The following is a 25193-nucleotide window of genomic DNA, read 5'->3' as shown; positions in this document are numbered from 1 at the left end:
CACACACACACACACACACACACACACACACACACACACACACACACGTTGCAAAATCAAGCAATGTAGTGCAAAAAAGTTGCCCCTTTGTATCAGTTTTTCAAGCTAGCACACAACAAGCCCTTTACTGCTAGAATAAATCGAGTCTAATTCAGCCGCACTGAGCCAACTAATGGCTGTGCATCTCGGAAAGAAGACAATAAAAAGACAAAGTAAAGGTGATTGTGACTCTCACATTTTCTGCACAATAAACACACAGATTACGTAAGGCGCGATCACTCGGCCACTAAATCACTGGTGGGCATTCTAATTAGGCTGTTGGGGGAGACGCACAATGTCCGCCTCTTCCACTCTCTCTCACACATAAAGACACACACAGTCCACCTCTCTCCCAAACTCTCTCTGCATGCAAGGATGTGTGCGGACACACGAGCGCGTAGGACTGTGAGGAATGTTCCCGATTCCACGTCTCTCCGTCACATGCCCAATGACACAATTGCCAGAATGCCAGAGGAAAGACGTCATTGGATTTTTTTTTTTTTTTTTTAAAACAGGTCACATAGGTGTGGGAAGACACGCCACAGGAACCTGCTGCAGAGCGGGAGGTGGTGACCACATACAGGCCTGACATCCCATGTCACGGGGACAGGAAATGTAGCCTTTCCAAAGCAAACATGGATACCTCAAAAAAACAAAACAAGCTCATGACTGGTTCACTATAGAATGAGGAGGTGAGGAGCCATTTCTCTGTCACGCCACCTTGAGAGTGCACATTAAAGGAAAGCATGATCAATATGGGGAAGTGACCTGAGAACAAATCAAAGTCTTATCTGAAGGCTATTTAACAGGTGAATGTGTCTTTTCACCTGATAACACTGGGTGACATAATTTATATTAAGTAGTGCAAATTAAAACTACTCTGGAAGGCAAACGTGCTTTGTTCTGATGCTGTCTGTTAATATTAGTTGTATCTGCCCCAATTGTGTGTGTAGTTTATTCATATGCAGATGTATCACCCAGTGGATGAGGCTTAAGGGGGAAAAAACCTGTCCTGCGAGATCATAAAGCAAACGTATAAAAGAAACATGACATTAAGCTATGCTGAGTAATGGTGCTTGATGCAGCTGCAAATGTCTTTACTTAAAATGTGGCTACAATCTGCTGGGTCTGGGGCTAGCATGCTATGCCATATTCCACAAAAACATAAAAATGAGTCAGCAGGATGCTACACGTGTTACGTAATATCTGACTATCTCACAACATTTGAGTCGTGACAGTGCACTACTGGTCTCGACTGCAGTCACACCGGTACCCGCAGCCCACACCCCCTCCACTGCTCTCCCCTCGGATTGTGTTGACTGGCATTAGCGGGACTTTATAGCTAACGTTAGTCAGCGCTGTCTGGTCGGCGCATTCCTCGTGGCGGATACACACTTCCCGAAAAACAACCAAGGTCCAGCTATGTTATGTAATGCCAGTATAAAAAATATGACTTTGCGCGGATGGGTTTAACAGCCCCCCCCCCCCCCAAAAAACCCGCTAACTCAATGCTGCAAGCGCGAGGCTGATTGCAGTCAGGCTATGCAGCAGCAGCGGGATTTTTAGGATTTCCTGGGTGAATCCAGGTGTGTCGAGCTTTTAAGTTAGGGGCGCACGGGCGGGGGGGGCAGTAATGAAAACTTGCTGTTGCCCAAAATGTCACCGTCCCAAAACGGGACGCCGGACACAGTCACTGTCAAAACAAACCACCCTCTTCAGCTAGAAGTCTCAAGTGGTTCCCAGGGAAGACGGACACGTTACCTGCGATATCACAACATTAAAACTAAAGGCCACTAACACACCTCGTAGCTAACGTCGTCGTCCGTCTCGGGACAACAAACACAGACAAGGTGGTTAGCTTTATTAGCTTTCTTTTTCTCAGCTATTATACAACAATTTGATTGGGTGAAAAAAAAACAAAAAAAAACAACTTACGATGCATTTCCTGCCAAGGTGGTTGAAAAGGCATTCATTTTCCTGCGGTGTCAGTTGTATCGACCCGAGATTTACTTGTCGCCGTTGCGACGGATGTCCACTCATTATTAGGGATCAATGTGTTAAGTGTGCACCGACTGTAACTCGTTGTGTGAGATACAAAAAAAAGATACATAAACAATTCCTCGGTCATCCGTGGCCTTGCTCCGACCCCCGTCACACCGGTGGTTTGTGCCGGAGCTCCAGGGATATTGGGGTGCCGAGGAATGTATGCCGTTTAGGGACGCGGTGCTACGTCCCGCTCCTCTTTAAAATAAGGTAAAACAATTGCAGCGACTCAGCGAAGACGGAAAACGGCAAAAAGTTTCCTGGGAAGTCCGTCCGCCAGAGAGCCCTGAGTCAGTTCCATCCAACATGGCAGTGTTAGGACGAGTCCACTATTTGGGAATGGGGTTTACCTTTCCCAGCTGTGTCCCACATAATTACCAAGAGACCCATTCTGGCACGGCAAATGGTGGGACTTTTGTTTTGTTTAAGAAATTTCAACACGAAACTATATTCTGTTTAAAATTCGAGTGAGGAAATAATGGTCAATAAAATTACAACTCTCAGCGCACTCCCCGTGGAGATGGTTTGGTCCTGTCTGCTCGTGGCTTTTATGGCAGGAATGTGTGCGAGTGCAGAATGGGAGGAGATAAGAAATAAGGTGTAAGTTGTGAAGATAATTGCATACAATACTCAATGTGAGAGGAATTGTTGAATACCGAACAAGTGTGAACAAAATAATCATGGCAATTGTAATTTCCCTCTCATGATAATAACGCGCTATTGTAATGTTGATGTCAGAGAGGTCATGGTTCAGCTACAGAGCTGTCATCCGGGCCCTAGGATTTCCCAGACCACAAGCATTCCCTGGGACATGAAATAATTTGCCCCCTGAACTGAAACGCTTCTGGGATGTTACACAGGTCTCTTTCTTTCACAGCAAGAAACTATAAATAGGCTATAAAAAAGTGAAGCACGATTAAGACTGCTCCAGTTACTATACAATGCCTCTGGGGTATAACATATGTTTCAACGAGTACACTTCAGTGTGTTTCTCCAGAATTTTTGTCAATTGACTTGAGACCACAAAATGAAACACCACTTTCAGGAGCCCTATTTGCATCAGACATTTTAATCTTCACAATAAACAGCGCTCAACCATCAAGCAGACACGCTTAGAGGCTACTATGAGTAGCCTTGAACAAGGGCAGCACACACAATGGCTCATACATATTTTACTAATGTGCCGAAGGGTGTTTGTAATACTCATGCAACATGCTCAGTCAGGCTCATAAATGGGTGTTGTTTGCAGGATGGTCGTCTTTGAGATGTGATTCAAAGAAAATACTTTCCCTTGTGATAAATACAGAAGTGGCCAATAAAGGTGATACAGAGTCTGATTCTTTGCATGTAGACATGAACATATGTGCATGATCATGTGTGGGTTTTTTAGTCTGTGTGTGTGTGTGTGTGTGTGTGTGTGAGTGTGTTTGCTGTAACATGCATGCGTGTCTCATAAGAGTGTGTCAGAAACTCAGACCATTTCTCCTCTCTTGCCAGGTCAGTATGGGGAAGCGAAAGTTCCCGTGGAGCTCACAGAGATGACGACATGAAGTTAAATGTCAATAGTAGAACCTGTCGTGAATGACACTGCACATTAACCAAATTCAGCTTTTCATGATGAAAACACAATCCGTGTTTGGTTCATCCTTTATCTCCGTACAATCAGGAGTAATATGGATACCAGACCACAATATATTGCCTTTAAAAAAGACAGACAACACATTTAAGAGTGAAAAGGCATGTCTTTATTCCAGTACATCACTTTGTAAGCAAAGCTGGTAGTGAGGTTATATTTTTTCAGTGAAGGGCAGGCTAATGTCTGAGGGAAATGTGGACATATAGATAAACTAATAGCTTCCTACTGTTAAGAGTCCTATACGTGCTCTTTCACACCTACTCCACCTGGTTTAACCTAATTCTATGCCGTTCAACAGAAATCTTGTCAAACTTGAAAAACCTGACAGACAGGCAGAGAAACACCTAGTGAAACTCTGCACTACTCCACCTAGCCTGGGCTTAGCAAGGTAAAGCATTGTTAGAAATGACTCATCCTGAATGAGTAGTTATGAGAACACGTGCTCGTCATGCACAAACATGAAAAAAGGGCAATGAATGAGAAAGAGAAGAGTGGGAGAAAGAAAACGGACAGAAAGTGGGAAAAGGGAGTGAGGGAAGGTGAAGAAAAGCAGTGCATGAAAACCAAATTTCCGAAACAGATGCTGTGGCTTGTGTAAGATACCTAACTGACATTTCTGAGCAATGTCAAGATGTGAGCATTAGCAGTGATGTCTTTCCAGTGCATGCAATTGTACAGTATGTCTCAGTGTGCCTGTATGTGTTTCTAATATATGTGAACGTGTATTTAATGAATGGAATACTGCATTATCTAGCTGTTGATGCTGTATGTGTTTTTGAGGTTATGCAGGCACCTTCTGGGGCTACATCCTTGTGAAACATTCATTTGACCCACTTTCCACAAAGCAAACTGAGGTTATGAGAGAAGGAGGTAAGAGGACAACATGAATATTATATTTTGAATTCTGGAGGAAGACATCCCCTAGGCCTCTGTATGAATATTTAATAAAGTTGGCCTTTTCACATCTCATCATCATGTTCTACAACATTTCTTTTGGAAACATCCCGATGGGGGTCAACTCAACAGGAATATTTTCAAACAGGCAAGTATGGGGTAGTGCCAAGTGTGGCATTTTGCCTTGTGATTAGGAAAGAGGTTTGCATACATACACACATTACATTCATACATACTGATTCACAGAAATAAAGTCAGAAAATTTTGGGAATTATTGCCAAAGCTAGACGTGCACCATCTGTACACAACCAGAAGATGGCAGCATTATGCTAGATATTATGTCACTGATGCTGCAGGATAGTGCACTCAGCACATTGGTTACTCTATCAAATTACATTAGCCAAACATTTAGGCCAAAGCACAATAACCATCCCGTGCTGTTGTGCCTAATGCTGCCTGCATATACATCATCATGCAACCATGTGATGAGAGTGATGTGGGGAAGAGCTTCTGCCCAATCTGTCGGAAACAATGGAGGTTGCAGTGTCATGGATGGGAGGAAAACAAATGCGGCTCATGCAGCTGCAAAGCAGTAGACATGAACTTAGTTATAGGACTTCCTTTAAAAACTGTGTACTGTCTGACGATGAACAGCTATGCAAGAAGAGATAAGAGAAGAGGAAGAATAAAAGAGGTAAGAATCAAGATTTTCGTTTTGTCCCAACATGCTTTAATCCATGATTTACAAAAAGTATTAAAGGGTTTATTCCCTAACCTTCTAGGCTTAGTGGGCAGCAACAGCTACTGCATTGGAGCTAACCAAAACTGTTAGTTCTAATCTAATCTAATCTAAACTGGGCTCATGCAGGTCTTTTATTTTTGTGCTGTTGTACCTTATGCCCGCCGTATGAAACATGCAGGAAGGAAAGGTTTTTTAATATTTGAGCAATTTGTATGAAATATCAGAACCGGTCCTGAAAATTACATTTCGCCATCGTCATACTCTATTGCTCCATTGATCCTTTCTGGAGAGGATTTGATTTCTTATCATTAAGAAATAAAAATAAACCAATTTCTCAGGATAACATTTACCAGGGGGGAAGTTATATTTTCAGTCACTGACATTGTTTTTGTAAAACACACACCACCCTCCTAAAAACAGCTTCTGTTCACACTGTGCCACTAACCTGTGACATGACCACCACCATTTGGTATTAAATGTCACTGAACGGACAAATAAACACATACAGGGTAAACAGCCCAATGTATAAATCCCAGATTTACATTTACTCATAACATGGAGGTAAAACATGCTATTATTAGTTATATGTGAGGTTATTTTTGTCTGTAAACTTCACTGTGTGTGTGTCAGACGTTAGACGCCTGTTATTAATGCCACAACTCCTCTCTCGCCACCTAGGTGTCAAACCTTCCTGTCTCCTATGGGGGAGAATTCGCTGATAGCATGTGGCATATTATGCAATTTTTTCCAACCAGGCTGACATGCCACGCAATTGCCATCATCCCATTACTACAATCTTCAACTTCTTCCATTTGCTTGATTCCTTAATGGGTGAGAAAAGGCAGCCAGAAATAAACATTGCACCAAAACAGGTGGTCATGGATCTGATGAGCCACCACGTGGATTTAATCTGTTTTACTGTGCTATGAGTCCAAAGACGATGACATCAACCGTGCATGTTGTTTGGAAATATTGAGGGATGAAAGTCAGTTTATCGAGTAATCCCATTTGCCTTCATCGCCCCCATTGTTGTAATTATTTATTCAGCCAAACCCAGGTGACTACTGTGACAAAAATGTGCCTTAAGGCCAAAGCCAAATAGAAACTTAATGAATGTGTGGTGCAACAATGATGCCTTGTGATATGTCCACCTAAGAGTAACAAATGAAGATAACTGGATGTAACTGTTTTTGCTTTTGATAAAATAAATAACTTTTGATTACAAATTTGAACCATCTATTCGATTACAAGCCAGAGGGGACTTTCTTCGGAGAAAGTCCGGACGCGACACAACACAACCACTAGCATCAACACCAGTGCAATAACAATCTAAGCTCCATACTAATGCCCCACCCAGTGCGCTTCACTATGAGGACAGTGCACGCTCCATAACCTCACACCCAGGTGTGCCTTCCTCCTCTGCTCCAAGTCAGAGTCGTGCGGTCAAAACAAGCCTGTGTACGAGAGCATCCTCATACCCAGCTCTGCCCACCATGCCTCTCCTCCCCTATATCAGACAGACTCATTTTTGTGAGGACACTCTCACCCTCTGTGCTCCAGTCAACACATCTCATGGTGAGACGGGTCCACTAAAGGCATGTCCAGGTATTGTGTTATTTTTTTATTTTTTTTTTACATTGTCTGTAGGCTAGTTTTGAGTTGGTATGTTGTGGTTTATGATTGTCGAAGTGGCCTCATCTTGATTTAAAAATGCTTGGATAGATATAGAGACCAGTTTACATCCTGGATATCAAGCTTTTGTGTTTGGGAAGACAGGGAGAGTGAAATCATGCTAGACTGCTGAGAGCTGTTGGAATGAAGAGAAAAGGACTTCAGAGAGTTAGGTTGTACATTTAATTTAAATGTAAATGATGAGGTAGAAACAAAAGTTTTGGGGCATTAGCTTGTAGGTCGTCTTTGCGTAAATTATACTCAGTCAACAGTGTGATCTGAATATCTTGAAAACATTGCTTGCTTCATTATATTTTCATTATAGCAACATTGCCTACAAATATGTACATATTATAAGCCTATTGGAATATGCACAGTCGAGTTTGATTGGCACTGTTTGGATTTTTTACTTTTCTATTCTGCTGTCTTCAGCCACGGCAAAGGATGGTTTCAGTCACACAGAAGAACAGAAGCTGCGTGCTGCTGCGTATCCTCTCTGCTCTAACCATCGCTGTCTGGCCTGTTTTCTCATCATCTGTCCTGGCGACACCAAACACCTTTACCCCTCCTGTCGGTAACACCGACATATCCACCAATTCTCCTACCACTCCTGCGATCCTAAAACCATCCGCCTCCACCCTCAGCCCAACGTCTTCGTCACAAGCCTCTACCGCAACACCCTCAAAATCAATGTCAGCTACGTTTACGATGTCACTCCTCGACCAAACACCCACTAGAGACCTCCTCACATCCTCACCCTCAGCTTACTTGCTACCTCACCCCTGCAAACATCTGACATCACCCTTCGAAACTACCAGGTCACCTCTGCACAAAAACCTATGCCGTTTGTCTAAAATGACCCCCGTGTCCTCTGAAAAACTTCCTCTTCACACTGCTAAATTTCTATTTCCCCTCTCCAACCCTACTTCCGTTCCACAAAGTTTGCCATCTTCCCCTCTTCTTCAGACTGCTTCACCCGAGCTTCCCTCTCCTGTTTCAACATCATCCCTCTTCACAGCATCCTTGCATTCAACCCCTAAAACATCACCACCTCCTCTTGCCAAATCCTCACCCATCCGTCTCCCCAAAACCTCGCCATCTCCTCCAGAGGCAGCAGCCTCTTGTCCGCCCGGACCACTTCCGCCTCCCCCTCTCCCCCACACCACAGCTCCGCTGTTTGAGCACCAGCCGTTCATCGTTAGTTGGAACATCCCTGATTTGGTGTGTAACAGGCACAACATCTCACTGGACACCTCACCCTTTCAAGGCGTGGCCACACCTGCTAAGGTAAGGGGACACATATTTGAATGTTGTGTGATTATTGAGTTGCTAGCATTGAGTCTATTCTATTCACATGCAAATCCTTGGTTGCAAAGCACATGCTGTAATCAAATTACATGCTCAATTACTTTACATACAGCTGGAAGAACATTTCTAGTAAATTTTTTCTAAATTTGATTGGTTGCTACATGTTTTAAATGCATGCCAACATTTATCCTGGGTGTTGTTTCAAGATGATGCCAACACAGTACAATACATGGAGTTAACTGAATTATACAGGTTAATTTCCATGTTGGAAGGATACTTCATTAGCTGGTGGCTATAAAGCTGTTGACATTTTTATCTTCTACTTATTTACGGGACATTCCTTTTGTCATGTGTCTGCGGCAGGTCCCAGGCCAGTTTCTGTCTCTGTTCTATACAGACCGGTTGGGTCTGTACCCACATGTAGACCTCGCTCGTAGGAAACAGTTCAATGGCGGCATCCCTCAGAGAGGTAACCTGAAAGCCAGTATGAACAAAGCCAGAGACGATATCAACTACTACATCCCATCCAAGTGAGCCTACTTACAATTCACCCTTTATTGTTCCACACATTTGATGCTGATCTTGAACCTACTTCTTCACCTTCCTGTCTTCCCTGCAGGATCAGCCGAGGCCTGGCTGTGATAGACTGGGAGGAATGGCGCCCCCTATGGGACAGAAACTGGGGCACTAAGAGAATCTACCAGACTTTATCTGTGGCACACCTTATGCAGACAAACCGCTCCTTGTCAGTGCCTGAGGCCACAGAGAAAGCCAAACAACACTTCCAGGTGAAAAACTGACTGTGTAAAAATTCATAAAACAAATAATATTGTTCTGAACTCAGATGTTATTCTTCCTTCTGCCTTCTGTTTTAGGTGGCAGCCAAGAATTTCATGTCAGGGATATTGACAATGGGCAGAGCCATGAGACCCAACTATCTCTGGGGCTTTTACTTGTTTCCTAACTGCTACAATTATGGCTGGGAGAGGCCAGACTACACAGGCCGTTGCTCCAAGGAGGTGAGGAGGCAGAATGATGAGCTGCTCTGGCTGTGGGAGTCCAGCACTGCCCTCTACCCCTCTGTCTACTTGCAGGTTAGTAACATTTACTATTTATGCATCTCTAATATTATTTCCACAATTTTCAAGTCCTCATTTTCCCCCTGCATCCTTGCATTGTTTCAGGTCTCTCTGGCAGACAATCCCAAGGCTGCTCTGATGGTGAGAAACCGTGTCCAGGAAGCTTTGAGAGTATCTGCCCTGCCCAGACGGAGTGGCACTGCGCCCGTGTTTGCTTACATGCGACCTGTTTTTGTTGATCAGAACAGACGCTTCCTCAGCCAGGTAAACAAGAGTGTAATTTGTTTAACAAATGTTATGAGCAATATGAGAAGAAGTATGAGCTGTGCTTGGGAGAAACCACTCTCTAAAAATAAGTCAGTGATTTTTCTATTTCTATTCTGTTCTATTCTAAATCTGCTGTACAAGCATTGCATTTTTGAAAGAACTCATTAGTTAGCGACCACACACTCGACTAGAATAGCTGCATCTTGGGTTACTTTTTCATCCTCGCAGTGAGGCGCTTCTATGAGGTTCCAGTTTTAAGAGGAGTTTGGTTTCTTGGTGTAACAACACCCTGCTCAGGTGGTAACCCTCACCTGAGCAGGTAATCATTATCCTCTCTTCTCACCTCGTAGGGTGAGTGTTTTGGGGGAAATAAACAGTGTAAAAGTCTGTGGACCATGCATGCTTTTTGTCTTCTGCGTATCTAAACAAAGGCAATAAAGAATACAATTTGTGTCCAGGGAGACCTGGTCAGCACCATTGGGGAGAGTGCAGCGGTGGGAGTGTCTGGCGCTGTGCTGTGGGGGGCCAGTGTTGACTATGATGACCAGGTAACATCACCCGGCAGACCTCCACCGCTGCGGGAGACCTGGTCAGCACCATTGGGGAGAGTGCAGCGGTGGGAGTGTCTGGCGCTGTGCTGGGCAGACCTCCACCGCACTGCTGAAAGACATGACAGCGTACCGGTGGTCAGACCGGAGACAATGTGTTCAGTTAGATGATATGGCAGTCCGCTCGTCTCTGAGACTGACTGACAATACCTGAGTGGCTCAGGTACTGATGGATTGTGTTGGTTGGTATAGTGTAGCAGTATTAGTTAATCCATGGCAGGGAAGCCAGGATTAGCTTGATGATAGTGACATTCACGGTTTAAAGTCTTCTGAAATATACCTCTGTAAATTCAAGTTATATAATAGTCTTACAGCTATTACGTATTATTCAGTGCATTAGGTTGTTATTTTGGGATTGTAAGTTTTTGAGCCTAAAACACTTTTTGCAATTTTTGCACAGTATAAAGTAGCCTAATGTTATAACATGTTGGACAGACACAGGCGAGCTGTTTCCCCGTTTACAGTCTGTATGTTAAGCTAAGCTAAGCTAAGCTAATAGTCTCCTAGCTTCAGCTTCAAATTGAATGGACATGAGAGTGCTGTTGATCTTCTTTTCTAACTCTTGGCAGCCAGTAAGAGTATTTCCTCAAATATCAAACTATTCCTTTAAGTACATATCAACATATTTCAGGGCTGTTGACTTGCTGTGATGTTCTGTTTCAGACATACAGTGTATAAATATACAAAGTATATGTACTTTTGAATAATTTTCTCTTCCTGCCCTTCCTGTTCCTTCTTCCACTCTCATCTCCCCAGACATCTTGTGCAGCCCTCTCCTCCTACCTCTCCTCCACCCTCAACCCTTACATCACCAATGTCACCATCGCCGCCCAGCTCTGCAGCAACTTCCTGTGTCGAGGGAATGGCCGCTGTGTCCGCAAAAGCTACGACTCCGGTCACTACCTCCATCTAAACCCCGGGAATTTCCGGATCCTGCATGTTCAGAACCGCTACCTCATCCTGGGTAGACCTAGCCTCTCAGACCTGAAGGCTTTGAGCAGGAGGTTTACCTGTCAGTGCTACAAAGGACTGAGCTGCTCACCCAGGACATACAAAGAGCTAGCCAAGGCGCTGGTATTTAGTGTGAAACAAGGGCTGTACCAGAAGTTTCACACGCTAAATAAAGCCATGTTAGACGATGCGCAACAAGCCAGTATTACTAAGGACAATGTTAAAAAGAACTTGAAAGTTTAGCTTGTAATGAATGAGTTTTTTTCCTGAGCTTTCTGAAAAAACACCATTTAAACCAAACACTGTACATTCAGACCATGGGAATAACCCGTCCTGTCGCAATCCAGTGTTGGACAGTTCATCTGCAGTATTATAAGCACCCAGGAAGCATCACTTCATCTTTATAATATACGCATTATATATCAGTGACATACTGAAACATGTTCTGTCTTGCCAAAGAACAGGGGTTTGCTAATAATCTAAGACCAAACTTACAAATGCTGTGCTATTTCAAGTAACTATTAGCTGCGTGACAATATTAATCCCACTGGGTATTTTGTTATGATTTGACTGTATATGTAAATAAATGAAAAGAGACATGGAGGCAGGAGTGTTTTTGTTTTTTTACTTTGTCTTTGTCATGGACATGGTAGGAAAAGCACAGATGTAACTAATTAAGTTATTGTGATTCTCAGCTTTGCTACACATCCAACTTTACCTCGAGTAGATACCTAATCAGATAAATTAAAACACCTGTGTGGGTGTTCATGGCCTGATAAGCTGCATTCATTGATTTGTAGGCCACAAGGAGGCAGAACAACTCCACCAGATGGACAGGCTGGTTTGTTTGTTAGTTAGCTAACTTGGTAGCAAGCAGTTATCTACTTACACATCCAGCAGATGTGGAGCAACATCAGCATTCTTTTGGGGACGTGTTTCTGGCAACCAGGCAAATGTAAGTAGTAAAATTAAATCTTTATTTCACCCGAGATAAATAATTGGCCATTTAGTTGGCCAGCTAATAGCGAACTCTGCTTTGTCTTTGGTATTGAGAAGTGTTTATTGGAGCTTTTTTTTTTCTTACAAAAGATGGCAGTTTGGCTACATTTTTGTGTGTTTGTCACAATTAGTCGCACCTTTCACATTAGCTGCATATATTAACCATTAATTCAATGTTATTTAAAAAAAAAAATTGAGCTATGGAGCCTGACAGGTTAATGGACTGGTCAACCTGCATGACTGCAAGTCAAATTTTCCAGGTGTTGTATTTGTGGGTTTGGGGTTAATGTTAATGAACTAATTAAAAGGCAAACTGTTGAATCTCACACTCTGTTTTCATCTGCATGAAACCATGTTTTCAGCTTGTACACAGCAGTCGTAAACTGCTGATTGAGGGTGCTAATGAGTCCGCATGGAGGAGTTGGTGTTTAATATTCCCATTGTGGGAATACTGTAGGCCAATGGTGTATTGACGGTGTCCTCTGGGCGGTAAGCGTGTGAGGTGAGTCTGGACTCACGAGCTTGCTTGCGTCAGTGATCTCCGAGGTGGTTTAAAGAGCGAGAGAGAGGAAGGCTTGATACATTCTTGGTTATGCAGCTCAGTTTTACCCTGTCACGGCGACTTGTGATGCCACAGTGAGCGTGCGAGTTAAGAACACATGCAGACATCGGTTAAAGATTTAAAGCCTGGGTGTTCATCACAACATCTCAACAGGGAAGTAGTTAGATAGCACAAATGGCCAGGAACCGATGCAAGTGTATTTAAGCAACTAACTTACAGGCGTATGTTGTGGAAATTTTGTTGTTTTAGTTATAACTTGCATCACTTAAAACCTCCATATATGCAGACCATCCAGACTCATTTAAACCCAAATAATAAATGTTATATCTTCACGCGAAAACAATACCAAGGCTGGGAACTTGGCCTTGGTGGCTGCATCGGTGGACCGAGGAGGAGGGGGACATCTGCGAAGGGGGAGGGGGGGAATACAAGATAATGTGCTTATAGTACTTTGGTAAACTATTCTTTGTTGTTCAATTTTTTTCCCCACCACAGCATACAGCCAACATGACCTCCTGTTGTTTGTGTCTTAGCACCTTTTTTTTTTTTTTTTTCTTTAGTTTTTGCTGTGGCTATAGTTTCATGCCTATGATATGTTGACAGTTAGGAGTCAGCCTGAAAACAGGTTGCGGACCTCTTTTCATTGGTAGCCTAGGGCATGTTCTAACAAAGCCTAAACACACAGGAGACCAAATGAAAAGGGAGTGAAACCAAATGTTTCCTCCGTCAGGCTTGCTTGGCCTGCTGCAGCGATAGTGTGAGACGGTATTGCTCAGAACTTTGCTGATGAATGTAAATGGTATTTACCAACATTAAAGTAAAGGAATGCCAGTCATGTCACAGGGAAATTTCAGATTTAATGAAGTTGTACGGTACATGCCATTGCAATTCAGGTTTCTAAAAGCAGTATGGTCTATTTATTATTTTGTGAATAACAAAGCAATGTTTGCTTAAAACACGTTTGCCGGGAAAAATCTTAAAGAAGTGCAAAGTAATGTATTCGGTTCAGTGAATACAAATGTTGAAGAAACTCTTTCGCTGCCAAGGTGGACAAAAAACAAAACAGCAGCCACATACAGGGCTAACTACTACTGTCAACGTTCTGACATGGATTCAAAATAAGTTTTGTCACATCTTTTCGTTGATGAATAAATGATTAGCTATAATCTTTGCCAGGTACCCTTCTAAATATTTGCAGACAAAATACAATTTGATTTTTTTATAAATCAATCACAGACGACAAGGAAATCTGGTTTCTTATTTGAAGAATCCAAAGTGAATGATTCTATTATAACTTCAGAAATGAAGTGCAACAATTTCAAGGTTGCTCTGACAACATGCAAGGGAATTTACCGATTACTTTTGCCCTGTATTTAAGTATTTTACTCGGTTTACTGAACCCTCAAAACAGACCCAAAAAGGCTTTAAAATTCACTCACGCTTTGCATTCAGCAAATCACAAGCTTATCCAAACATTCAGAAAATACTACTCATTCCTACAATATCTTAACAACTAATTATCAGAATTCAGAGTTGTGATTAGTACAAAATATTTTCTAATTATGAAGACATGATTAAAGGGTGGATTCATAAATGACCGGATTGATTCCAGCAGAAAGTTAAAATGCTAATGTGGGAGTGAAACCGGATCACCTGCTGGCAATGCAAACGGCAAACTGATGTAAACCTAATGAAGTTACTTGTGTGGAGGAGACAAGATGGCTAAATGTACCATTTGTTTGGTCACAGTGCAAGGTACTTAGATTAGTCTGTTAATAAGGCATAAGACTACTGTAAAGCAAATGTTGGTGTCAGAATATGCTCTGTATACACAGCTGGAGTATATTTAGGGAATACTTAACTAAAAACCTGTTTTTGTTGTGTTGGATACAGAAATCTGTAAATGTGATCAGCTGTAATTAAATGTGCATCATTCTGGTGTAACCGGTTATTCTGATAATGGAACAAACGCCACCTCTCTGACTGAGACCGTCATTAATGCTGAAGGTGAAAACATTTTATAATGATCATTTACAAATCATTGCTGTGCTTCTAATCTATCAAGAGGAGCCTCATGGACACCGAGCCTTGTTTCTTGAGTCTGCATGCAAAGGAAGGCACTCCAGCAAAGTAATGCTTGGTTCATAAAAGATTCACAGTAGTATCGCACTCTGCTCCTCGTATCCATTCAGCTACAGGTTTTCTTGCTACATTTATTACCGGGTTTATTCCTGCTCTATTAGTTGTCATGCAAATAGTAGTCATGCAATTGTCGAGGGTCGTATTAACAAGATGGGTGAAAATAGGGAGTTTGTTTTAAAATATGAATCAACATTGAAAAAGAGGTTAATGCCCAGTTGTTTTTGACCTTGTCTTAGAAATACTGACTATGAATATCATCATGTCTAATCCATAAACCTTCCATATTTTATTTTCAGCATGCAGATATGAGCTAAAGCATGCCAATGGTTATTCAATTTTTCAATTCAATTTATTTATGTAAATGACATAATCGATCCAACTCAAACTAGACCTGCTACAATGCATGTAATGTAATGTATAGGAATGTAATGTATAAGAATGTAATTTATAGGAATGTAATGTATAAGATGGCAAGTCTGCCACTGCAATCATTTAAAAAACAGAATTACCAAAGTCTTGTAGACTTGAAAAATATTCATATTAAAACTATATTTTAGATAAAATGGCAGTAGGTTAACTGCATTTACACAGGTTTGGTGTATCATGGTCCTCAGTTGTGTTTTATCTTTATCACTGGACCCAGAGATATTAGGCGCAGCAGAGTCAACAACTGTCTCATCTGCATACTGGTAATAAGTGAATAGACTCCAAAGTATCAAGACTCTAAACTTACTGAAAACATGAGCTGCATAAAATGTTGAATCCTACATTCAACATCTCAACATCTGTTGTCACATTGCTGACCAACTGTCCAAAGAGTCACTTCTTGCCCTTTTTTTTTTTTTTTTTTTTTAATAAATATCAACATTTACATCTTTTCCAGTTAAATCAGCCCGATCTGAATACAAATTAAAGTCGTTTTTTCTTTGACTCCACTGGTCCATTGACTTCTCCATTCTCCTCACTCAAACCATTCACATCTTTGGTGCACTTGACTCTCAGCAGGACATTAGACAGCACGTCCTGGTACAAACTGAGGCAGGCCCAGCCGGGCAAGTAGAGGAGGGTGATGAGTCCCATGAAGTTGTGAGGATAATGGGAGTAGTCCCAGGAGCAGGCGCCAAACTGCCTCAGGACCAGACCCCAGGAGAACTCCCAGGCGTAGATGAAGCAGATGTAGATGGGGAGCCGCCGCCACGTCCCCCAGCCTCTGCTGTAGTGCAAGTGAAGGTAGAGCTTCTCCACCACGAAGCTGCAGCTCCCGTACATCAGGAAGGACCACAGGGACGTGTGGCCGCTGAGGCTCCGGTCAGACTTCTCCACGAGGTTGAAAATGGAGGTGAAAATCACCTCGTCCAGAAAGCCTTGCATCCCAAAGATCAAGAAACGCACGAAGCCGGGGAGACCGCGAAGAGGCCCCCGATCATGACCTGTGTCCTCCGGGCCGAGTTCGCTCGGGCTGTCGGGGGTGCAGGAGCGGTGGTACTGCAGCCTTGACAGTCCTCTGTGGAACACCAGGGCGAAATAGAGAGACAGAATGTAGTGCACGACCAGCTGCGTGCCAGATACCACCCGCACGTGCTCGGGCAAAGTGTTGATGTTCCCGATAAGGATCTGCAGCCCGATGTAGACAGACGGGTAGAAAACAAGATGAAACACCACAGGCCGACCTCGGAAACACCTCTTCTGTGAGTAAATCGTCTCCAGCACAAAGTGGGTCAGTGAATGCATAATGCAAAGATACGGAGAGGAAAAGCCCACCATTTTAGGGTCTCGATGATTTAAAAACCCCTGTACCGATGAGAGCAGGACATCCAGAGTCACGCCGTGCATCCCGTAGAAGTAAAGCCGCATCCATCGCGGCAGCTCCCGGAGCGACTCCACCGCGTCCCCCGTCTCTCCGACCGGTTCTTGTTGGTGGGGCATTCGCGCCGTATTCAGGACACCGGTGGGGTTTCCTGGATGACCGCGAGGACCGTCTCGCCACCGACTGGCCATGATCTGTCACTCTCTCGAGAGAGATCCAGCTTCACTCTTCCTACACGTTGTCTGTTCCAGCACATTGAAGCAAGCTGCGTCTGCAACCACCCCCTGCAACTGCGGCTGCCTTCCCGTGTTCCCCGGAAATACCTGCTTTTGTTAAACCAGTTTGTGAACCCAACTTGACAACAACAAACAAAAGTCCTGTTTACATTTTGTGCCATTCATCAAACTCATTGTGTGCAACCTCATGTTTAGCGCATTTAGTTCCTCATGAAACGTAGCCAATTTTGAAATATGCATTGTTTATTTCTACGTTGTTTACTAGCGAGCAGTCCTCTTCCTGCCTTTGTGGGAGCACTGCTAAACGTTTGGGCATGTTACCTTCACCAACTGTCGATCGTGCATGTGTGTCCCTGTAAAAACATAACTCTATAGGGGTCAACAAATTGGCTCAACAAAAAAAATGTGTCATTATAAATCTGTTTCCTGGTGTTGGTCCAATGTGAATGAAGTCAAAAGGTCTCAGTAGAGAAGTAAGAAGGAGGATTGCAGGTATTTAAATCTGCTGTGTGGCAGCAGGTGCTGCCACCTCAGTCATACGCATTTGGTGCACCGCCAAAACAATGTGCCAAATTTCCAATAGCACCTGAAGGCAACATAAGAGAGGAACTGATGGAGGAGGAGGTGTACCTGTGGCGCATACGGGACATTTTGGCTCTAACAGTTATTAATTGAACTCTCATCCCCTGACTGTTTAATTACGAGTCATAAATGATAATTACAGCTGATTACTCTGTTAATATGATAGACCAATATCGGTCCTGTATACTAATCCATCATCTTTCATCAGAATGAATTGATCACCCATTAGGTACATAGACCAGTGTGATGAGGAAACGGATAGATAGATGGCCTGTATCATAAATCTTATGTTCAAAGTGACACTTATACATTAGGTTAAATGAATACATAAACTGTCAGGCATTGATAGATACCTGATATGGATGCCACCAAGTCACAATATCTCCACTTCCTCTAATGGTTTCCTGTTTACTATCTTGCTATTGCTGCGGTTATGAACTGAAAAAAACATTCAACATTGTTGAATGTTTTTTTTCACGTACTGTTAATCTCAATATGAGACCATGGTTTCAATGATAAGATTAAGGCTATTAATCAGCCACGATTTCAGCCGGACTATCCATAATATGCTGAAGAGATACTGAACAAGTACAGTAATTTAATTCAAAATTACCAAATCAACCAAAACAAGTATTCTGAATGAGATGAAGAAAGCTTATAGTGACACATAACGAACTATGATTTTTAAGTGTTGCATTTGCTTTGTAGAAATAAGCAGAACAGGGATAACAATATGGAGCAGCAGTATAGTGCAAACAAAAGATGCACATAAGAATTTGCACATACTGTATACATTTTATGTTCATCTGAACCCTGCGGTCGTATACAGTATTTAGTACCTTGGTGAGAGGGCTTGCAGTATGACTGGACGGCCACAGATGGGCACTACTGAGTCCGTGAGAGATCCGGCTTATTTTCGCCAAAGGAAACTCATCGGAGGCTAAATGAGCCCAGGCAGCATGTGTGACATGGTGCAGTTTGGCGTTTGTAACTCATTCACCTCTTCTTATGATGTGCCTTATTGGTTTAGCTCCGACTGACACTTTGTGAAGAGGAGTGTGTGCTGAATGCATGCATTAGGGTTTGTTTGGTGTTTGTGTGCCTAGTACTACGAGGGTATTCATTTGTATGAGTTTGTATTCTACCTCTTGGAACAGTCTTTCATGGTGTCACAGATGGTATACTAACAGCATTTGTTTGCACTCTGAGTGCTCTGTGAGTGTCAGCATCTCTCTGCAGGATGCAGTTGTGTCTTTCTGTGTGTGGGAATATATTCATGTGTGCTTTTGTAAATGTCTGTGGGCCGTCTATGTGTTTATTTGTATTTGGTTGTGTGTGTGTGTGTGTGTGTGTGCACTCAGAGGAAATAGAGATATCAGTGGTCTTTCTGGGCCACAGAGATAACGGTGTGTCTCTGCATGCTTTAAAACCATCAGAAATCACTTCAGCACAGATTGAACTCGAGCCTGAACCCACTCAGTCGTGACTCAGAGCCCGCACAGCCGACTCAAAGACAAGAAAGCAAGACTCATTTTCAAATAGTTCAGGTCAAATTCAGCATTTTATATGTCAGCTGACAAGACCTGACCATCTCTCACACATGCACATCTTCACCTCCTTGCTAAAGTGCATTTTCTCAACCTCGACTGATTGCTACAGAAAATAGCCATAATTCTTCATGCTCAGAATGTAGACGCTAGTCTTTAAATAATAATAATCTGTGGTGTGAAGCCAGTCCGCATCAAACTGCACTGACCTCTTCTAGCTCTGATGCTGTCTCATATATATTGGATTCCCTTTGTATCACTGTGTGCTATTTTTCACTATAGTTTAATTTATCAGAGGACACAAAGACCCTGATAAATTAATATTCATTATTTTTTGAGAAGAAAGTTGGAGTGGAATGAGACAAATGGATGGCTGAATACATTAGTAATTCAGATGATAACACTGTTTTTGCAGAACGGTAAATTATCTCCTGATGTCACCGTATAGCGACACAGATTATTCATTTCCTCATGTCTTTTACTCGGATGACTGGCAGACTGGCACAGTGGCTTTGTTGTTATGAAGCGTGCAAACTGTGGAATATTCCCTGACTAGCAGTCAAACAGTGAATCTAATTTCCGTGTGTGCTTGATGTCATTGTCTCTCCTTTGTGCTGATAATCTCTGTGTGAGGTGTGCCAGTGCCACCAAGACAAATCCCTGGAGATTTAAAAGACTTGATCTGTTATGTGATTATGATCTTGATATTTCATGATCTTGATATTTCATGCAATCGTTATGCTTCTACACTTTCTTTGATCCTAAGTGAGTCCCTCAGTGAAACATCTGCTTGTCTGTGAGTTTGAGTCTCCACGCTCACCAGATGAAACACTGTGTGGACCTTGAGTTTATGACAGGCAGCCGGTCTGTTCTCTTTGGGTCTCCATGGATAGCCTATGTTTTATGCATTTGAATGTGTTTTGATGGATTCTTGTACGCCAAGTGATGGATGCTCAGGAGTGACAATGGCGCAGAAAATGTAGCGGCACAATATCTCCTGGTTAAGCATTTGTTACACCAGACCATACAAGTATATCGTCCCATGTACACTTCATATAATCAATTTAAAAGTGTTCAAATTGCCAAAAATCTAGAATTATTTTCCCAAGAAGGCTGTTTATGTCTCTGTGGTGTTTTCTCAGGCTTTAACACTAGATGGCAGCAGTGTGGCACACTCTCCCATGGCTCGGGTGGGCCCCTCTGACTCAGATGTTGTTAATTCACAGAAGCAAAATACTAGTACTGTTTTGCATGGAGCACATTTAAATGCACAGTGCTTATATTTGTGCATCAATGACGGCCAATGCAAAAGACTTCAAATGTGTGGCCTGAATAGACATATGATTGTGTCTGTACTGTGGCCTTGCACTGCTTCATACTCATCACCGTGTGCCGATTGAAAGGTTAACAATGGAGGATTCAAGCTTATTCTACTGCTGGTGTCATTTAGATAAGGGCGCCGTTTAAGGCCTGAAACCTGAATATGTTCTGAAGGGTCGTACAATGTATTAATCAGGCTCTTGTACATCTACCCATGGCTCATTGTATGGTTTAGAACAGATATATCATATTAGGTACTTGACAGCCTCTCCACAGGTGCATACAACAACATTTTCCAATCCGATATATCCTGTTAGTCTCATTACAGCCCGTGAATGGCTGAAAGACAAAGCTATGTGATGTTTGATTGATGTGACGCTTGACCGAGTCCCGCAGGAAATTAATGTGAATCTGCTGTCATGCACTTAAAATGAGAACCTCTGAAAATGTAATTGCAGAACCCATTTCCTCCAATATGAGCCATTATTGAATGGGCCGCTGGCCCGATGCTCTCACATTGTCTCATATGGTCAGGCTGGGATAGGGTAATGTTTGTGTGTGCCAATAAGCTCATGCTGTGCTTGTATGTCTGTGTTCTTTTCCCAAATTTATACATTTTTGATGCATAAAATAATGCTAGTGTGCCTGTTGCTTATGTGAGAGAGTCTGCACGTATGTGTAAACATGTGCTCCCTCCAGAGATGGGAGGAGGAAGAAGGGGAGGATGAAGAAAGTATAAAGATCACTCATCCCAATAGGAGGTTTGCAATATTCCCCTGAGTAGTTCAGGCTCTTGTTTGCAGTTTCTTCTTCATTAGGAATTCTGTGCAACCCCGAGACTCTCCCGTCTCACCTCGCCTTACCCTTCTCTACTCCCTTACTCCCCTTGTCTCTCCTCTAAAGGCTCTCTCCTCTCCTGTCCTCCTCACCCTCACACCTTCCCATCTTGTATTCAGTCACTGCCTCTCTGCCAGTATGATTTTAGGAACCACATCTTCTCCAAGTCTTGATGGCAATAGTTTAACTATAATATATTCATTTGATACTGGATAATGCTATTGTTGGAGTCTTTCAACTGTCCTCACCCTTTTCCTCTCCTCTCATTTATATTTTCATTTATATTTTCTTTTTCTAACTTCTTTTCTCTCTTCTATTCTCCTGTGTACGTCCCGGTGGATCTACTTCTATAATTAATCTGTGCCTGCACTCACCCATCTCATTCTCCCGCTCATCTTCTCCTCCTCTCCTTTCATCTCTGCACTCCTCTCTGCAGACACCTTAGTGACCCTCCTTTTAACCTTGTCATCTTAAATAACCCTCTCACCACCTCCTCCACCCTTTCACATGTCTTCAGCCTCACTCTAACCTTAATTTCCCCCTTTCTTTCACCTCTTAACCCCCATACCGCCCACCACATGGCTTATATTGTCTCTAGTAAAACATCTTTTACCTCTTTTCAGCAGAATCTATTCTTCTTCTCACAACTGCAGTGCTGTAATTTCTCATGCCCCCCCTCCCAGTTGCATAACCTTTTACTCTCTTCTTCTACCCCTTCCTACACGCCTCAAACTTTTTCTTCAAGTTGGCACTTTAAGTTTGTTCTGTATTGTTTTCTTATCATTGTGTTTTTTGTGATGCACATAAATGGAAAATCTTCCCAAATTGAATTTGTTTATGTGGAAAAAGAAATGAGCTTTTTGCTTCATGACTGCATTAGGGCCAAGAATGCATAACGATTCAGAAGTTCTCTCAAAACTCACTTGACTGTTGGATAGAAAATTGCCTTTATGTGCACAAGGGATTTTCAGGAAACGATTCATGCATGCAATACAGTGTCAGCTCACTGTTTGATGTTTTTCCAACAGAATGAGGTAGAAACTTCCTGTAAAGGCTAATTCTGATGGAAACAGAACTTTGTACGCCTTTTTATATAACCTCTCATATGTCTCCCAGCTATATCAAATGTGTCATCTCCTTTTCTTCTCAGGTTCACTTCAAATGGACAGGAACCTTTTTCCTGTCCAAAGCCCATTCTACCTTTTGATTTATTCCTTCCTCTTCACTCAGATAGATGTAATTTCCCCCATCGTAATCCTCCACACTTGTATGACCCCATTCTACCCCCCGTCTTATTCTCTTGTCAACGTAGTCTGACAATTACAAGTCTTTTGTTTCTCCTTTGACCTTTGCTCATCCCAATTACTTTGCTGCAAACCGCCTCCTCTTTTTCTGCCTCTCCTGAAACCCAGTTAGTTAACTCAGTCCGGATTCTCTGTGTACCTGTTGCCAGACAGTCTCTGTCGTCTATCTGCCTCTGGCTTTGTGTGTGTGGACCTCTCAACCTCCCTCAATGCCGCCCTCTCTATATTAGTCTAGACAGCCAAGGCAGCAGAGGACGGCATAATTCAATTTTAGTCTGTGTGTGTGTGTGTGTGTGTGTGTGTGTGTGTGTGTGTGTGTCATATTGGGACAAAACTACTGTGTTAATTTGCAAGGATGGAAGAAAGTAAGGAGTAGACCGACACTACTATGGGCTGTGTATTGTGGGCCTTTCTGCATTCCATCCATTCTGTTTACCATCCTCTGTACGCCCCAGGGGGTGTGTGGGAGATTGTAGCCATGGGATACCAACACATATGAACCTCATATCATGCTCTGATTGGTTCAACCTGCCATCAGCTAGTGCATGTATTAGACCTGTAGTGATCTGGATATGGATCATTGATGATGCTCCTTGTCTCTCACTCTCTCTGCCCTTAGTCTCTCTTTTGTCTGTCTGTGTATTCCTCTCAGCTGTCGACGAGAAAGACGGAGAGAGAGAGAGAGAATACTGTTGAAAGGGATATGGAGGAAACAAGTGACCGCAGGAGATTGAGAGTTATCAGTGGGATGTGTTGATGTATAGACATCCAGTGGAAGCAGAGCGTAGGATATTGTCTCTTAACTGTGGTACCAGGAGCCTGAAACCCTGACCTCTGACCTCATGGCTATTTTGTCATTGTCTGCGCTCAGTGGCTGCTTCGGTGAATTGGAAACTAAATTGTATGTTTGAATATGTTTATTTGTGTAAGCTTTGTGACAGACTGGCAACCTGGATGGGGGTTTTCTGTCTCTTACCCAATGCATGCTTGTAAAGGCTCCAGTCCTTACAACCTGGACATGATAAAGGGTTAAAGAACATACAAATGGATGGATGGGGGTGTAATAGTCTGCAACATTTTCATATTAATATAATATTTTGTGTTTGCATATTGTCTGTTACAGTAATACAACCAACCTAAACTCAGGTCATGTAACCTTTTTATATTTGCTTTTCAAAACCCCTTCAAGCGAGAGCAGTACTCTGCAAAAGGAATAAAAAGTTCCACATACAGAAATACATACAACTTTCGTTTCTCTAGGAGCTGGAGCTGGAATGTGAGTATTTTCAACTCGTATTACATGCTTTATTAAGGCATACCTAACATTAAAACATATTTCATGTTTGATTTTATCTTCTTCTCAGAAAAAACTATTAAGCACCCTCACAGACACAATCACTCAGTCCCTTTCAAAGATAAAGCCATTTTGTTATCAAGTGTCACTTTACAAGCAAAGGATACTTCTGTTCGTGCTCCTTAAAGCCTATTCTTAGCACAATGTGTGTCTTTGGTAAACATAATATCTTGGATATGGAAATATGACACTGTGTTCAACTTTATGATGTCAAAATGCCTCACAATCCTAAAATAAAGTTGCTACAATAAATAAAGATGGATGTCAAGATGCGACTTTGCTCTCGATGGAAAAAATTCTACGCGGAAAAGCAAAACAACACAAAGCAAAACCTTAACCCTAATGAGGTCCCATGGTGGCGTGCCGACACGGGTTAACAAAACAAATGCCCCAGTGGATGTTTCACTCTGAAACTCGGATGTTTATTTGTTCTGAGGGAAAACCTCTGAGGTTAGGAAGAGGTCATGCTACTGTAGACAGCTTCACACATTATTTATTTATTACAACTGATTCCTCACATATGTTATATAGGTTAGTGCCAGAGCAGGCAAGTGACTTGTGCATGTGCTTTTCAGTCAACGTTAGCATTAATAAATCACTAAATTAATAATTTTTCAGTCACCAAAACACCCTTATAAACATGCAACTTGTTGTGTTTTTTTTCCTTTTGGCCTCTCATTTGTCAAAATTGACCTCTTGTCAGATGTAAATGATTGAGTGACCGTAGGCGAGCCTCCAACAGAGGCTCATTGCATTGACATTATTCACAAATGACTGAATAACTTTTTCAATTGCTTTTACATACATCACCGGGGCCGATCGTTCAAAACGATTGCGTCAGAATGTAAATCGTACCAGCTGCACTCTAATGTGTTTCCTTACAGGTGATTGCCTAAAGGCGCCTGTCAATCTATAAATAATCAGCATGACATGTCTCAAATGTTACTATCCCCAAGGAACTAACGTTTATGCCTTCTACGTGCTTATGAGAGCAACACTCTCTTCCTCATTTGTTTTTCTTTGCCTCCAGTCTTCGATCCCCCCCCCCTCTGGCTCCTCTATGAATGAGCTTCAACTTTGCATTTCAGAGTCGGCTGTGGAATTCATCTTCTGCTTATTTACTGCTCGCTGCAGTGCTGCTGAATGTCGCATGCTCTGGTTGTATTTGCATACATTTGGTATGGAGATGGTCACTTTCATACACTCTCTATCAGCGAATCTCTGTTTTACATTTACATGGTGGGTGGGTTTGGTTGCCATTTTAA

The 25193-nt window shown here is 42.5% G+C and overlaps 3 protein-coding genes across 3 annotated transcripts in view; 1 reads left to right on the top strand and 2 right to left on the bottom strand.

The window, feature by feature from the left end:
- LOC116393327 (neural Wiskott-Aldrich syndrome protein-like) overlaps window positions 1–2420 on the bottom strand; it is a 19509-nt gene extending 17089 nt beyond the window's left edge. Inside the window, 1 exon segment of the mRNA XM_031865553.1 lies at window positions 1975–2420. Coding sequence (XP_031721413.1) covers window positions 1975–2079 — 105 coding nt within the window. The 5' untranslated portion in view covers window positions 2080–2420.
- A 6261-nt stretch (window positions 2421–8681) lies between these two features.
- On the top strand, window positions 8682–11737 carry LOC116393480 (hyaluronidase PH-20-like). The gene is made up of 6 exons (XM_031865845.1): window positions 8682–8863; window positions 8953–9121; window positions 9209–9427; window positions 9518–9676; window positions 10138–10227; window positions 11044–11737. The coding sequence occupies exons 1-6, from the start codon at window positions 8682–8684 to the stop codon at window positions 11479–11481; spliced, it is 1257 nt and encodes a 418-aa protein (XP_031721705.1). The 3' UTR covers window positions 11482–11737.
- A 1896-nt stretch (window positions 11738–13633) lies between these two features.
- Window positions 13634–17045, bottom strand: tmem229a (transmembrane protein 229A). The gene has a single exon (XM_031865801.1). It carries the CDS (start codon window positions 16937–16939, stop codon window positions 15851–15853), a length of 1089 nt encoding a protein of 362 aa, XP_031721661.1. The 5' UTR covers window positions 16940–17045; the 3' UTR covers window positions 13634–15850.
- Window positions 17046–25193: the final 8148 nt, after the last annotated feature.

The sequence above is a fragment of the Anarrhichthys ocellatus genome, unplaced genomic scaffold (genome assembly GCF_004355925.1).
Source record: "Anarrhichthys ocellatus isolate YVR2014 unplaced genomic scaffold, GSC_Weel_1.0 scaffold33, whole genome shotgun sequence".
Taxonomy (NCBI): Eukaryota; Metazoa; Chordata; class Actinopteri; order Perciformes; family Anarhichadidae; genus Anarrhichthys; species Anarrhichthys ocellatus.
The sequence above is the reverse complement of the archived record's forward strand: the minus strand, read 5'-3'. Positions and strand labels throughout refer to the sequence as shown.